The sequence below is a fragment of the Corythoichthys intestinalis genome, chromosome 3 (assembly GCF_030265065.1).
Source record: "Corythoichthys intestinalis isolate RoL2023-P3 chromosome 3, ASM3026506v1, whole genome shotgun sequence".
Taxonomy (NCBI): Eukaryota; Metazoa; Chordata; class Actinopteri; order Syngnathiformes; family Syngnathidae; genus Corythoichthys; species Corythoichthys intestinalis.
This window is the reverse complement of record NC_080397.1, coordinates 47,367,214-47,384,089: the sequence shown is the minus strand read 5'-3', so window position 1 is coordinate 47,384,089 and position 16,876 is coordinate 47,367,214. Positions and strand designations below refer to the sequence as shown.

The 16,876-nt window shown below is 40.1% G+C and overlaps 2 protein-coding genes across 5 annotated transcripts in view; one reads left to right on the top strand and one right to left on the bottom strand.

Moving 5' to 3' along the window:
- Positions 1–2,962: 2,962 nt before the first annotated feature.
- selenom (selenoprotein M) lies at positions 2,963–12,562 on the top strand. Its single transcript, XM_057830846.1, has 5 exons — positions 2,963–3,208; positions 7,882–7,917; positions 8,005–8,039; positions 9,662–9,740; positions 10,921–12,562. Exons 1-5 carry the CDS (start codon positions 3,116–3,118, stop codon positions 11,140–11,142), a joined length of 465 nt encoding a protein of 154 aa, XP_057686829.1. The 5' UTR covers positions 2,963–3,115; the 3' UTR covers positions 11,143–12,562.
- The window catches only part of smtnb (smoothelin b), a 128,941-nt gene continuing 122,543 nt past the window's right edge, over positions 10,479–16,876 (bottom strand). For 2 of the 4 annotated variants that reach the window (XM_057830839.1, XM_057830842.1), the window contains one exon: positions 10,479–14,288. In XM_057830839.1, the coding sequence (XP_057686822.1) occupies positions 14,135–14,288 (154 nt within the window). In that variant the 3' untranslated portion in view covers positions 10,479–14,134. The remainder of the gene's footprint in view (positions 14,289–16,876) is intronic. The other 2 variants (XM_057830840.1, XM_057830843.1) reach the window with 1 other exon arrangement.

Here is a 16,876-nt window from a genome sequence, read left to right as displayed (position 1 = left end):
GGTAAAAAAGCCAATTGTCCCAAAAACATTTTAAACTTCACATAGTGTTACCTATGTTTTTTTTTGTTTTTTTGCGGGAAAAAAAAACAAAACATGAAAATTATCACCAGTTACCCTACTTTCTGGACTATAAGGCGCACCTGACTATAAGCCGCTACCCACCAAATTTGACACAAAAAAGGCCTTTGTTCATAGATAAGCTGCACTGGACTATAGAGCCTACCCACGTACCACGTGCTCGCTGTATGGTTCCGCCCACTTGTCCGTCAAAACATAGTGTTAACCTGTTACGGCTACGTACATTTCTCCTATTTACGGCGTGTTTTTCTGCTCCTTAACATTAATAATCAAAATGGTGAAGGCGTGAGTGGCTGTTGGTTGCACTAACAGAGAAGATGGAAGGAGAGACTTGAAGTTTTACCGTATTCCGAGGGATCCAAAGAGGAGAGCGAAATGGACGGCTGCAATTCGACGTGAAAACTGGACACCAAAAAATCACCACAGACTATGTAGTAGTCATTTTATATCCGGTAAGATGCATTTAATATATATTTAGAGGGTTTTGGCCTGACAACCACAATTAAGATCATTGCTAGGCTAATCGCCGACAACATACGACGTAGTACGACATAGTTTCAAATTCAAGATGTTTGTGACTTCCCTTTCTTCCACCATCGTTATTTTTTGAATAACATTTAGCTGGTACCAAGTGAAAGAAACTTGCCTCGTCTACGGGGCTGACAAATAACCACAATTAAGATCATTGCTAGGCTAATCGCCGACAACATACGACGTAGTACGACATAGTTTCAAATTCAAGATGTTTGTGACTTCCCTTTCTTCCACCATCGTTATTTTTTGAATAATATTTAGCTGGTACCAAGTGAAAGAAACTGGCCTCGTCTACGGGGCTGACAAATAACCACAATTAAGATCATTGCGAGGCTAATCGCCGACAACATACGACGTAGTACGACATAGTTTCAAATTCAAGATGTTTGTGACTTCCCTTTCTTCCACCATCGTTATTTTTTGAATAATATTTAGCTGGTACCAAGTGAAAGAAACTGGCCTCGTCTACGGAGCTGACAAATAACCACAATTAAGATCATTGCGAGGCTAATCGCCGACAACATACGACGTAGTACGACATAGTTTCAAATTCAAGATGTTTGTGACTTCCCTTTCTTCCACCATCGTTATTTTTTGAATAATATTTAGCTGGTACCAAGTGAAAGAAACTGGCCTCGTCTACGGGGCTGACAAATAACCACAATTAAGATCATTGCTAGGCTAATCGCCGACAACATACACATATGTATGTAGTGAGTGCTATCGCTAAACCATATAAACATTAAAAGCCCTAGCTCCATTGACAAATGACATGAAATACATTAGACTTGACAGTGGATGTTAGCAAGAACAAAAGATTTTGAATTGAAAATTTCGTAACTCACCTTCCGAGCACAAGATTCCTGCCAAATTTTCGTGTACGAGGACCTGTTTCACCCAACCAGCAACGTAGCATTTATAAGCCTCCAAGCTCTTAAAGTTTTTCAAACTTTCGTGAGAATAGGCTGATTTTGTGTGGACAAGATAGTTGTAAATATCAGGGTCAGGCAGAGACGGTGAACGCAGCCGGTCAAAAATCATCGATCTAGGCATCAAATATGGATCTGGCGACTGTATAGAACGAAGCTTTTCCACATAACGCCTTTTATGCAACAGATCCAGTGAGTTTGCGGCATCAGAAAGCACCGGGTCTTCCATGAAATGCATTTTAAATTCCGCCATCAATTGAAAACAATGCTAATACAGAGTCAAAATGACGGACAAGTGGGCGGAACCATACAGCGAGCACGTGGTACGTGGGTAGGCTCTATAGCTACTTTATTTGACTGTGGCGCTATAAGACTGTCATAAGACCATCATAATTATGACATGACACTGCCATGAGCATAAATGAATGCTTATGAGAGATGTCAAATTATCTCACTTTTGACTGCATGTAAAAGATCTGAGCTGGACATAGAGTTGGTGATATAATTTGCCGGATGACATTTAGTGACATCTGTCATAAGCATTCATTGATGCTCATAATAGTGTCATGTCATAATTATGGCTGTCTTCTGGCAGTCTTATGACATCGCTGTCAAATAAAGTGTTAGCTATTAACCCAAATAAATCAACATATAAGCCGCACTGGACTATAAGCCGCAGGATTCAAAATGAGGGAAAAAAAGTAGCGGCCTATAGTCCGAAAATTATGGTACTTTGCCAAGTAACTAATTACTCTTACATTCAGGTAACTGAGTTACTAACGCAATTACTGTTTGGGAGAAGTAATTTGTAACTATAATTAATTACTTTTTAAAAGTAAGATTAACAACACTGTAAATATGCTTGTTAAATCATGACAAAAGTGACATGTCATCACCCGCTCGCGGACGTGTGCAATCTCGAAGGGGAAAGGCACAGTCGTGGGGAGAACACTGTTATGTACAGTACAGACGTGCTTGTGAACGCTACACCATGTCACTCCTTTGTGCACTGTGTTCAGGGACGTTTGTAATAAATGCCAATAATAGCAGTCCACCTGAGTCTCTGTGATGTTTGGAACGCCATCTCTGTGACGTTTGGAACGCCAGTGGTGGAGAGCTGCAACCCGTCACACTGATATTGTGACGTCACACATACACATATTTGGACGTCACAAACACAACAGCTTTTATTTTGTGTGATGCACTGCTAATAACTCATCATTGGTATGTATTGTTTACTTAAATAATATCGTTATTCAGGACATTTGGGGTTGTGGGGTGGGTTGGTTTGTGTTTCCTTTATGCTTTTTTTTCCATTTTTATTATTATTTTGTTAGAGTGTTTGTCTATGTACATGAAACAATTGAATCAAAATATTTGAAAGATAAATAACCTTAGACTCCGCCCACTTTCTTTTCGTAGAAACCTTGACGTGGCACGAGCTCGGGATGTGACATCACAAAGCCTTGCCATCTTCAGCTTTACTTCTGGAGTCTATTCACATCATTTTTGTTCGGGGGTACGAAGCGGCTGCAGCATCTTGTGTGGCTCGACGTGGGTTCTGCTTTCGAAAGATGTGGCTGCTGTTGTTCGGCCTATTTCTCTGCGCGTCCTCCGTTCAGGTGGATGTCAACAAGCTGGACGGGTTGGCTCGAGCCAAAGTGGAGGTACTGAACAATACGACAGAAAGCGATGTCAATGCGATTCTCGGTTTACATTTCTAAATAATGAACGGTGTTCTGTCAAATTTGGAGCTTTATAAATTTTCTCCCAAAGCTTTTGTGGCGGTGAAGAAGCCCTGTTTTACATTCAGTTGGACTCAATGTTATACAAAGGTGCTAAATAAATTACATCCTAAACATACAGGTGCAACACGAAAATGGTGTAAGTTAATGCTTAACGACACGGCGAAGACGTTAACAGTGAGAGCACCGTGCAGCTGTTGTGTGCAGTTAACATGGCAGGATGTGTCTAAGGAGAACTTAAGTAAATATTCCTTTCTTTAAAGTAAGTTTGTAGTGTCTACTTTCGAACAACTGCATTCGCGGCCATTTTTACATTACGCGCATGCGCAGAACCGCTAAATTTGACTGCAAGATAGTCTTCACGCGGTGGGGGGGAAATACTCCGCAATTCACGAGTAGAGGTTAGGAAGACATTAAATGTTCGGAATTACGTACACATTCGGGTCTCGAATGGAAACTCAATCCTTAACAGTAAACTACTTGTAGTAGTTGCGCAGGGACTTTTTTGTGCTCGTTAGCATAAGTCGTTAAAGAATGTCGATGTGCGCATGCGTAAAAGACAAACTGCAGCCACAAACTACTGTACAGAAAAGGGGTTTGCAGTCCGGTATCAAAGCAAACGTTGACATTAGCTGTTCCTCTGTGAAGTAATACGACAAAGTGCAGAAAATAGGATAAAGTGGTGTGCTATGGAAAAGCATGAATTTCTCCCTGGGGGGGGGGGGGGGGGGGGGAATGTCTTTAGTTCACCTAAAGTACAATATGTCACTATTGTTAGGACGGTAACGCCCAGAACTCGAAACTAGACTCCCCTTTGCATAACCTAAGGTAGACTTCTTTCCCACAGGATTGACTACAAATTACACTCACAAACGTGAGGGATTGTTTTTGCTCATGGGTACATTTCTGGGTGAACCTGAAATGAATTACATTTAAAGGTGAACTAAAATCATCTTCAACATGTTAAGTTTTTCAGTGCTTATAGACCCTACTCACCAATGTCACAGAATGACGTGCCGCTGTATCCGGCCGCCATATTGTCAGTCTTTGTTTATCCGTATTCTCAATGGTTTCAATTTGTCGTGCAATTCATGGAAGCCCCGGTGCTTTCAGACGCTGTAAACTCATTGGATGCGTTGCATAAAAGGCGTTATGTGGAAAAGCTTCAGTCTGTCCATTCGCCAGATCCATATTTGATGCCTTAATCGATATTTTTCAACCCGCTGTCTTGGCCCTCTCTGCCTGACATCTGCTACCCTGATATCTACAACTATCTTGTCCACACAAAATCAGCCTATTCTCACGAAAGTTTGAAAAACTTTAAGAGCAGCGCTCTAAGCAAAATTAGCCCGTGTGACCCTTTACTTCCAATTTTCTAAAATGGCGACAATCAATTAAAAAAAAAAAGTTGACTGCGATGGCCGACGCTTCAAGGATAGGTGGGTATAGACCCTACCCACGTGACGTCACAACTCCGCTCTCCTGAATGGTACCGCCCACTTGTCCGTCAAAACATAGTGTTAACCTGTTACGGCTACGTACATTTCTCCTATTTACGGCGTGTTTTTCTGCTCCTTAACATTAATAATCAAAATGGTGAAGGTGTGTGTGGCTGTTGGTTGCACTAACAGAGAAGATGGAAGGAGAGACTTGAAGTTTTATCGTATTCCGAGGGATCCAAAGAGGAGAGCGAAATGGACGGCTGCAATTCGACGTGAAAACTGGGCACCAAAAAATCACCACAGACTATGTAGTAGTCATTTTATATCCGGTAAGATGCATTTAAGATATACTTAGAGGGTTTTGGGCTGACAAATAACCACAATTAAGATCATTGCGAGGCTAATCGCCGACAACATACGACGTAGTACGACATAGTTTCAAATTCAAGATGTTTGTGACTTCCCTTTCTTCCACCATCGTTATTTTTTGAATAATATTTAGCTGGTACCAAGTGAAAGAAACTGGCCTTGGGGCTGACAAATAACCACAATTAAGATCATTGCTAGGCTAATCGCCGACAACATACACGTATGTATGTAGTGAGAGTGCTATCGCTAAACCATATAAACATTAAAAGCCTTAGCTCCATTGACAAACGACATGAAATACATTAGACTTGACAGTGGATGTTAGCAATAACAAAAGATTTTGAATTGAAAATTTCGTAACTCACCTTTCCAAGCACAAGATAGATTCCTGCCGAATTTTCGTGGACGAGGACCTGTTTCACCCAACCAGCAACGAAGTATTTATAAGCCTCCAAGCTCTTGAAGTTTTTCAAATTTTCGTGGGAATAGGCTGATTTTGTGTGGACAAGATAATTGTAAATATCAGCGTAGCAGATGTCAGGCAGACAGGGCGAAGACAGTGGGTCGAAAAACATCGATTTGGGCATCAAATATGGATCTGGCGACTGTATAGAACGAAGCTTTTCCACATAACGCCTTTTATGCAACACATCCAGTGAGTTTACGGCATCAGAAAGCACCGGGTCTTCCATGAAATGCATTTTAAATTCCTCGATCAATTGAAAACAATGCTAATACAGAGACAAAATGACGGACAAGTGGGCGGAACCACACAGCGAGCACGTGGTTTTGTGACGTCGGTGGGTAGGGTATATAGGACTATTTCTTCAATAAAACACGTAACAACTGTGTCTGCCTCATTTGCAAAGAGACAGTCGCTGTTTTCGAAGAGTTCGATGTGACGCGATAATGATATTACCGAACAAGACACGCTGACATGTACGACAACATTACAGGCAAGATACGCAGCGAGAAATTATAGCCACTTGAAGCTAGTTTAATTTCACAGCAGCAGCATTTCGCAAGAGCCCGAGTGTCGAAAGAGAACGCCACAAAGACGAGACTGTTGAAATTATGAATTTAAAAAAATAATAAAGCAAATGTGACACACAGAAGGGCTTGCTAAAATTTGTTTAAATATATTGTTCTATGTAAATCAGCCAAGGTAGCCCCCTGCATTTTTACCACACCAAATCTGGCCCCCTTTGCAAAAAGTTTGCACACACCTGTTAACTGATGATCCGTAGACGAGGCCAGCTTCTTTCACTTGGTACCAGCTAAATATTATTCAAAATGTAATGATGGTGGAAGAAATAAGCATCTTGAATTTGAAACTGTATGTTGTCGACGATTAGCCTCGCAATGATCTTAATTGTGGTTGTCAGCCCAAAACCCTCTAATATAATAATATATATATAATATATATTAAATGCATCTTACCAGATATTAAATGACTACTACATAATCTGTGGTAATCGTTTGGAGCCCAGTTTTCTCGTCGAATTGCAGCAGTCCATCTCGCTCTCCTCTCCGGGTCTCTCGGGATACGGTAGAACTTCAAGTCTCTCCGTCTATCTTCTCTGTTATTGCAACCGACCGCCACACACGCTTTCACCATTTTGATTATAAATGTTAACGAGCAGAAAAACACGCCATAATAGGAGGAATTTATGTAGCGGTAATGCGTCAACACGACGAGTAGACGCACAATATGGCGCGGAGGCGTTGTTGTGACGGCATGTGAGTAGGGTCTATTGCACAATGGAAAGTTAAGGCACCTATGCTTGTCTGGTCTCTGTTTTTGACACTCAAAAGGTCTGTAATGTAACGATAATAGTTGTGCGTCATGACAAAAATACGTAAAAGGAGCATGTTGCATTAAAGCTATGACACGTTGTAGCGGAAGATGTTGTTGAGTCTGCGTTGCCGTGTTCGGCCACTCGTGTCTCTCGTAACTCTAGTGCAGGGGTCCCCAGACTTTTTCCTGTGAGGGCCACATAACTTTTCCCTTCTCTGATGAGGGGCCGGGATCAGTTTGTAACAGAAAAGGTGTGACGATTGCATGAGTGCCTAAATGTAAAAAATTATTGTTTTTCAGAAAGCCACAATCAAATAACCCTTTCTGGATTCTTCGCGGAACAAAAGTAAATAAAATAATAATATAATATTAGATAATAACCAAATAACCCTCTCTGGGTTCTTCACAGAAAAAAAGCCAGGAAATAAATAACACTATTGAAAAAAAAATATTTATTTTTTTTGTTCAGGGGGCCGGACCAAATGTGGATGTGGGCCGTATCCGGCCTGCAGGCCGTAGTTTGGGGACCCCTGCTCTATTGTCTCGTGACTCGGCCGGAAATGCGCACAGCTAAATAGTTCCCCCCAGGAACACAACATGCCCCACACATTTCCCTAGGTGAATTCTGTTAAGCGGTAGTGGTCACTACAATGTATTTATATGGCATGTGACGATTTTTAGATTTTTTTTTTTTCTTTCAATCCCATAAAACCTGGTATATTTGGTCATCACGTTTTGGGTCATGTGATGAAATTAAAGAAATGCGCTTGTTTTGTTTTGTTTTTTCAATTATGCTGGCAGTTCACAACAATAGATGTCAAACTGGGGGGGTATTGGCTGTGAATGCTCTTGCTTCAGTACCACATCCATTGACAGCGATCATTCGCTTCCAGCCTTTGCAAATCAAAATATTGACCATCAGCACTTTAGATAGCAGCCAATGAAACTTAAAAATACAGTGTTTTAATAATGATGTCTCTTTACAGACATGTGGAGGATGACAGTTGAATAGGCTCAGAGAGGTAAGCTTTGTTCTGTAATATGGTAAAACCCACCAAAACAAACACTGCTCATAAAAGATGTTTAATGATGTCACTTTTTGTACACAGGTCAAAGCCTTTGTGGTCGAGGACATTCCTCTTTAGTATCCTTTTGTGTGATGTCATGTATGTAATATGGAGAGGTGGGTAGAGTAGCCAAAAATGTTACTCAAATAAGAGTAGCGCCACTTCAAAATATTATTAAAGTAAAAGTAGTCATCCAAAAAATGTACTCAAGTACAAAAGTATCCAGTGAAAAGAATACTCAAGCAATGAGTAACATTTTGAGGAACTGCTTTTTTTTTTTTTTTTTTTTTTTTTTTTTTTTTTTTTAAACAATGGTATTTTTCTCAGCAAACTTTGCTATATGAGCTGTTGTTATGATACGGTACATTAACCCACATTAAGCCAAAGAAATAAAAATATATTATTAAACGGGGGGGGGGGGGGTTGATGAAGCATTATTAGTCCAAAGAGCATGAGTGCCCTGCCCTCTAGTGGAGAAAATGGTTCCTAGTTTGAATAGTAAATACTGTAGTTCCTTCATCAAATAAAAGGATCAGGCAGCGCTGTATGTCAAATACTTCCATTTTTTTACGGTGCTTTGAAGACGCATGATTGAACAGGCTGGCGTGATCATAGAATGGCAAGCATGCGCCTGATTGGTGTAATGGAGTCATGTGATTATTGTTGCGACATCTCATTGGTGAAATTAATAGCGCTACTCTGGGCAATAGCATCGCTAGCAAAAAATACATAAAAATAAATCTGTAGAATAAAGAAGAAAAATGTAACGACTCTTGTGTAGCCCAAAGTAGCGGAGTAAGGGTAGCGCATAGACTTCATAATGTATTGACGGGACGCGGGGCCGATAAATGGGGGGCCTGCATTGTTGGTGAGGCAGTCAAAGCTGACCGAGTGGAATTGCAAAGAACTTTTTTCATTGAAAATTCTTATGAATTCTTAAATCCCTGAATTCTTTATAGATATGGATGCAAGACGGTCTCGATTCTTGGTTAAAAGCACACACAAAAAAAAAAAGTGCAGTTAGCATTTATTTTACGTAAATATGGCGAACCATGATGCCAATGCAGTAGCGGCTAATTTCTCCGATTGATTTTTTCCCACATTTCAAAATGCATGCATGGTACGAAAAATATATTACCTTGAATCCTCGAACAAATCTCTCCTGAGACAATCCTTCCTGTTAGTATGCAGTACAGCTTTCGTACTTTTTCGACAGAAATGCGGCGTTAGATCGCTGCGTGCGTGTTTGTCTGACCCGTCAATACCATTATGAAGTCTATGAGTAGTGTTTTTCTTCACAAATCTACTCCAGTAAAAGTAAAAAGAATGGCTTAGTAAAACTACTTTTAGAAGTACATTTTTCTCAAAAAGTTACTCAAGTAAATGTAACTGAGTACATGTAACGCGTTACTACGCACCTCTGGTAATATGTATGGACAATTCTCATTAGATTCTGCTGATGCACTTCTATGAGGTCTCCAGTGAGTACACTATAAAATTCTTGTCTCTACAAGTTTTGTATATTGTGGCTTTGAGGTATGCCAACTAAAATATTTTTTCGACAAATCAAAAATGTCATTTTTCCCCTTAACAGTTTAGCTCTGGTTATATAGTAAGTGTTATGAACCACTGTATACTGTACATTAGCATAGCATTGTATTATTGTACATTGTTCAGTCCTTGACCTGCGCTCTTTCAGCCATAACCTGGTGATGAAGCACATTCCCGGGGCCAACCCAGAGCTTGTCCTCCTGAACCATTACTATGAGGAGCTCCAAGTAAGTACTGTTCAGTCTAGATTGAAATACCAATCCCGGTGCCGGGATTGGCGGTGGGGCTGCGTAGGGTCGGTTGCCGACGGGCTTACACGCACAAGGGATTCACACGATTACTGGTTTCTTGATCTGAGCTGATTTGCGTACAATCCACCCATCCCAATCACTTATCCTATAGACTCCCCCATCCCGCTTCCTTTCTTTCCCTGGTCAATAGGCCCCCCACATGGTGTCAACCGGAAATACATCCAGCTGACGATAGCACCAACATATTCATAGGTGGTGTAGGCGTTCAATGTACTTCGTGTTGTTTTTGTTTCTTTATTTTCTTCTGTTCCCCCATAACCCCTTGCTGTTCCCTGCTTTGTCATAATAAATGAGGTATGTTGAATGAGCACAATGGGAGTGTGTTATACTCTCAATTAGGGCTGCAGCTTTCGATTATTTTACTAGTCGATTAATCGATTAACTAGTTCGAATAATCGAGTAAGGAGCGTGAAAAATTAAAATACCTGAGCTGAGCCTCAAACGGTATTAAAAAAAAATAAATGATCTAAAAATAGAAATTGGCTAATTTACATGACAAAAGTCCGCTAGCTTAAATGCTATAAAATGGTGACTTTTTTTTTTTTTTTTTTTTTTAACAATGCTCTTAATAGTTGAGACACATATTCCCACAAAAACAGCCAAATATATCTATAAATTACGAATGCATTAAAAAACGAACTCAAACAAAAACTTAGCAGGGAGCAGTTGGATTCAGCCATGTGAAATAGGGCAGACCAGAGGGCAGTGTATCCACCCTAATCAATAAAACTTCTCAAAATAAACCATTACAATGCCACTTTAATTAAACGAATACTCGAAGCAACAAAATTTAATTCGAATACTCGAGTTAATCGATTAATCGTTGCAGCACTACTCTTAATGTGAAACATTAAAACTGTTCAGACCAACCGGACAATTAGACGTCCATTCTCCGTGTCAAATACATTGAACGCCTACACAGGACATGTTTTAGAAAAGAAAAAAAAATATATATATATATATCAGTAAATTACATTGAAATACCATTTTCAGGTTAGTTTTTCATTGACAATGTCATATAATATGCTAATATTTTGGCTTCTTATAAACTCAAACATTTATTTTAAACATTAAACATGAATTTTTGTCTCATTAGAGAATCCCCTTGTCAGATATGACGCGCATGGAGATCAACAAGCTTCTAGCCAAACTGGGTTTCTACAAGAAGGCAGAAGCCAACAGCGAAGTGCCAGAGGAGTTTCGCTTCTCTCCCGCCAAAAACAGCCCCTTTGAAAGTGAGCCAGTGGACAAGCCCGCTACTGCAACTGTGGTCACACAGACCGCTGCACCCTCAGAGCCTGGGCACAATGACTTGTAACAATGCTACAATATTTGGGAATGCTGCTAGACAACACTAGCAGAACCTGGTACAGAGGAGGAAAAAAAATAGTCATAAATGACTTTGAGGATTCTTTTGGTGGCGATTGATCTCCAGCATACTTTTTTCACATCTTTAAAACCCCTCACTTGTGTCCGCTTGTGTTTGCTTCCGACCTACTTAATGAAGCCGCAGGCTAAAAATCTGATTGGCCTGAGGCTGATGCTGCAAGCAGAGGTGGGTTGGCTGCTAAACACAAAAAGATTCACGTGTCACCACTGTAGAAGAATAAAACTGTTTAAAATACAAGTGTATTATGGTTTTACTAAAAGAGAAACCAACGAAGCTCAATTTTTAGTTCTGGTTTTACCGAAACACTTTGGCTAGGTTCATACCGACTGTCTGCACAAATCCAATTTTTCGGTGTTTTTCCGACTCGGGCATTAACTTGACCGTCTGAACGGGACAGGTCGCATAAAAGTGGACCATTTCAAATCCGATCTAGGTCACTTTTATATGTGGTTAAAATGTAATCTGAGCCACATACAGTCCCTCCATAATTATTGGCACTAGAGATGTACCGATCACGTCATTTTCAAAGTATTGGAATCGGCAAAAAAATATTGGCCATGCCTTTTTTTTAATATATATATTTTTTAATTAAATTGTTTTCTAATTATATTTGTTACAAACATAATATGTTACACTCATCCAGAGTCTTTAGTTTAGGCTTATGGTGGGGTTATCAAATTTATCCTGATAACGGCGGTAATTTTGTTTTTAAATGTATCACGTTAAAATATTTAACGCAATTAATGCATGCGCTGCACGACCCACCCACACATTGTCGCGCTCAATCTGTTATGGCACCGTCTTACCCATATAGAGAGATAAAAGGCAGCGTAAAATGAGTAGTGAATTTTGGCAGGCTTTGGAGCCTTTTTTTAATTGGCTAAAGCCTTACAAGCCTTCTATAATTAGAAATATGGGAAGAATTGTGGGGAAGCAAGCTAACAATTGATCTTTTTCTTTACACCTTATGTTATTTCCCAACGCAGAGAAGATATATTAATTGGTAGCACTACGCACAGTCATGTTTCCACTTCCCATCATGCATTTGGGCATGGCTACAGTATCATTTACTGAAAGCTCAACAAATACGCTAGATGGCAATATTTAGTCACAATATACAAAGTCAAAAGTCTTTTATATCCGTGGATCCCTCTCACAGAATGTTAATGTAAATGCCATCTTGAGGATTTATTGTCATAATAAACAAATACAGTACTTATGTACTGTATATATTCGTCCGGGTTTTATTCATTTTTTTCTTAATGCATTGCCAAAATGTATATGATCGGGAAAAATTATCGGAAATGATTGGAATTGAATCGGGAGAAGAAAAAAAAAGCAATCGGATCGGGAAATATCGGGATCGGCAGATACTCAAAACGATCGGGAGCAAAAAAAACACGATCGGAACAACCCTAGTGCTAATAATTGTGACACACATTGATGATTTGATGTCAAATAATTATTTATGTGGGATTTTTTCCCCACTGAAAAAATGCACTTGTATTGAAGGTTGGATTTTTTTCCCCCATTGTCCCATATTATTTGAATAAAAAAAATTATTAGAAGCTAAAAAACACATCTTAACCAGGGGTGCCAATAATTATGGAGGGCACTGTATATTATGTGCGTGCGTGCATGCATGCATGCTATCAATCCATTTGAACTTTGAATATAAGACAAAATGGGGATATTTATGTCAGTTATTTGTGTCCTCTTTTTGGAAATCATAATATGATCACCTTAGAAATTACAATGACGTTGAGCCAGCATTTGCTGTGATGCGCATGCGGGTCAGTTTGCACAGCGCATCTCGGACTGCACATACGCGATACTTGAACGGGCTCATTGGACATAGGCCGTCTGAAGGGGCACGACAAAAGAATTTGGAATTCTGCATTAAAACCTGTGGTATGAACCTAGCCTTTGTTCAATTGCAGAATGTGACATTTAGATCACAAATCAATAATCCACCACAAAGAAATGTTTCTCTGCTTTAATATATTCACATTGAAGTGCGGTCGGTGCACAGAAACATGAAATAGTGTCTTGAGCTCTTGAGGAACTTTGCAGCTCTAGGATAGTGTATGCATTTGTCCCAATTTTCTTAAGAGCCACAGAACAAGTCAATACATTTTGTTTTATCCAAAAACTTAAAACACTGCAAACTGTAGACATGAAAACATACATCTAATAATGATTTTTAAAACTTTTTTTTTTTTTGGGTAAAATATACATTGGTTAGTTTGAACAAAGCTATAGCTCATCAGGCCGACAAAAACAAGGAATTCACTATAATCCCTTCCCCAATAGACCACTATTTAAAACAAACGTGCATAATGATGGTGGTGGCAACATCACTGATCATTTGTCATTGTAATACATAGTACATAAGTCCAAACCTGATTCTTATTTTCAGTAGCACAGCTGAGCTTATACCGATATGAATACAGATTTATAGCCAATACAAAAAACAACCCAGTGTGACTGAATATATTAAAATATTAAATGAACACCCCAAAGAAAATAACTTAAATCTAAATATAATAACCGAAATTGTGTCGGAGGGCAAGGGGGTTTAGGTTTAGTACCAAAATTTAATGGCAATCTCTCGGCATGATCTTATTGTTTAGTTGCACTAATGACAATAGAAAACGTATAAATAAGTTAAATAGAGCATTGCCTCTTTTCTGTGTCAATAGCATGAATATGACTGAATTTTAAAAACAAAATAGGTGGGTGTGGTAAAAAAAAAGGTTACATTTAAAAAGATGGCTTCTTCAAAACTATCATGGCAAAAGGGCAAGAGCAACATGGCTGACAGAAATATTTAACCCACTCACGCACACAATCCACCCTGCGTTGTTCATTAGCGAAGGTGTGACCTGCCACACCGAAGTTGATTTTCACGTCACACTTGTCAAAGGTCAGAAGGCCGACCCATGGCCATCTCGTGCCTGCGCAGGTGGTTGACCAGAGACTGCACGTAGGTGAAGACACACTTGGAGTCGGGTTTGTTTCCCATGATCATCATGTCCTCCACTTCCAGCAGAGGCATGCAATTGGCGAATGTCCTGGGGAAACGGACAGCATGAGTGCGACGATGACGATGAGTGATCTCCGGTGACTGAGCAAAAACTGCACTTTGTATTTTACTCTTTCTGTGCCATTAAGCAAAAAAAAAAATCATTAGCTGTCATTGACGGCGATAGATGTCCAATCCATTTAAAATGGGAGAGGCTGACAGTGAATAATCAACGCCAGTCCTCTCAGTTAAAAAATGGATTAGACGTCCATAGCCGTCAATGGCAGCTAATGGCGAGTGGGACGGTCTTAAAGTGCCTGTGACAGCATTAAAAAAAAAACTTAAATAGCTTTGTTATGTGAATTTTATCCTTTTGAGACGACTGCAGTAACAACTAAAATGCTTGTAAAAAAGCTGGAAATTAAGACAACCTCAAACAATTTTGTATGTGTGCTTATATCCCAAAGCTAAGATATCACTTCATACAAATTATATTCATTTTGGTCATATAAACAAATAGCAATAAACATTCAACTATATACAACAATTTGGCAAAGCGCAGCTGACGAGAAATTATCTTTTAATCTGGCGTTTAGCCCCGCCTGTCATCATAGCGCTCTAGTGTCCCCAACTGGATGAGGACATTGGCAGGGTATCGATTTCATCTAAATTTAGAATTCAGCCCATTGAGGGGGAAGATTCAGAACGAAGAAAATGAGAAAGCAGCAAAATATAGTTGTTTCAATCTTTCTACGCCAATGATTTACAGGATATTCTTTTTATCTAAGTATTTTTCCCCAAATACTAAATAAATGGTATGATCATGACAAATACCAGTCTTATGCTAAATGGAATATGAATTTTTTTAAAATGCATTAAATCAGTACGACAGGGCAAAATTACTGCATAATGGTCAAAACTGCCGACTTCTTCCTCTCCCGGAAGGTATGTTATGCCACCAGAGTTACTCCGGCTTTTGTCATTTCCCTGCCCCGGCTTCGGAGACTGAGGAAAGAGCATAAACAAAATAGGAGGCCTGACAGCTAGCCGACATGCTAACCCGAACCAAGCAGCTTTTCCGAGTCTTATTTTCACCTTTCGAAAACGGAAAATCACACAAAACTACTCGACTCATGTCACACACGGCGGCAGGGTTGATTGTCTTCACCGATTGGCCAGCCCCCGGCGGCGAGCAAGTTACAGCTTGTTCTGCTGCGGGCAAACCAGCGGGCAAGCAGTGCTCATCACCAGTGAGAGAAGGGGAATGTCCGAAAATGTAAACAAAATGGGAGGTGTGACAGCTAGCCGACATACTACCCAGACTCATGTCACACACGGTGGCGAGGCCGATTGTCTTCACCGATCGGCCAGCCCCCGGCGGCGAACGAGTTACGGCTCGTCGTTCTACTGCGGCTCCAGCGGGCAGGCAGTGCTCGTCGCCGGGGACAGAAGGGGAAACGACAAAACAACAAGATGGACACAATCGAGAATGAGACGAGAGCTGGGGGGCTGCCCGAGCCCAAGCCGAAAATAGAGCATTCACGGCGGGCACGCGAAAGGACCGAAGGGGCTGGAAGTCTACACAATCGAGGACACAAGACTAGAGTGGGGGGGCTTCTCGAGGCCAAGCCAAGGAAAGCGCTCTGTAGGCCGGCACGCCTTTATCGGCCGGCAGCCATGGTGTGCGCCAAGCGGTCCTGTGGCCGTCTCGGTTGACAGGGAGTATTGTCATCAACAAAATGCAAGCCACCTTTTTATTAAAACGTTTGGCATGATCCCAGAATTAATATCATATAAAACACTAAGCTTCCTTGTCCGTCCAATGGTTCCTCGGTTGTCGGACTTTTGCCCATTGCGGTGAACAAGGAGCTTTTGGAAATCCAAAAAGTCTTACACAACTCTCCCTGGTGTGGCAACAAAAGCCTGCTGCACATTGGCCTTGCGTGACTCAAAATATAAACGAATTAATCCGCAAAATCAGCTGAATCCGCAGTCCTTCTGCATGCAATTGTAATGGCTGTATTGTGAAGATAATCTCTACCGCTGACGTCACATACGCCTTCTTCCTCAACCTAAGACTTGAGCCAGAAGTCACTCATTTTCATGGTGCGGGATTCAAAAAAATTTAATAAAAATATCGATGGCTTCCACGCACATTCAAGCGGTCCATTTCATTCAGGAGCATAAAATACCGCGTGTAATATGAAATAAACATGCTTTTTTTGTGTCACAGGCACTTTAAGGGCACCGCATACTTTCATCTAGCTAATGCTAATCAGCTGTATTGTATGTAGCCCATTAATTACCAACAATAGAGGAGTAAACTTCATACAGATTGAAGTTCAACTTTCATAACCTTGTTGGCCTGTACTTGTCCTTCTCAAAAATTTAGCATATTGTGATAAAGTTCATTATTATCTGAAATATACTGATAAACATTAGACTTTCATATATTTTAGATTCATTACACATAACTGAAGTAGTTCAAGCCTTTTATTGTTTTAATATTGATGATTTTGGCAAAAAAGTCAAGAAAAAGCAAAAATCCCTATCTCAAAAAATTACCATATCATGAAAAGGTACTCTATAGAAGCTACTAACCTAATCATCTGAATCAACCAATTAACTCAAAACCCC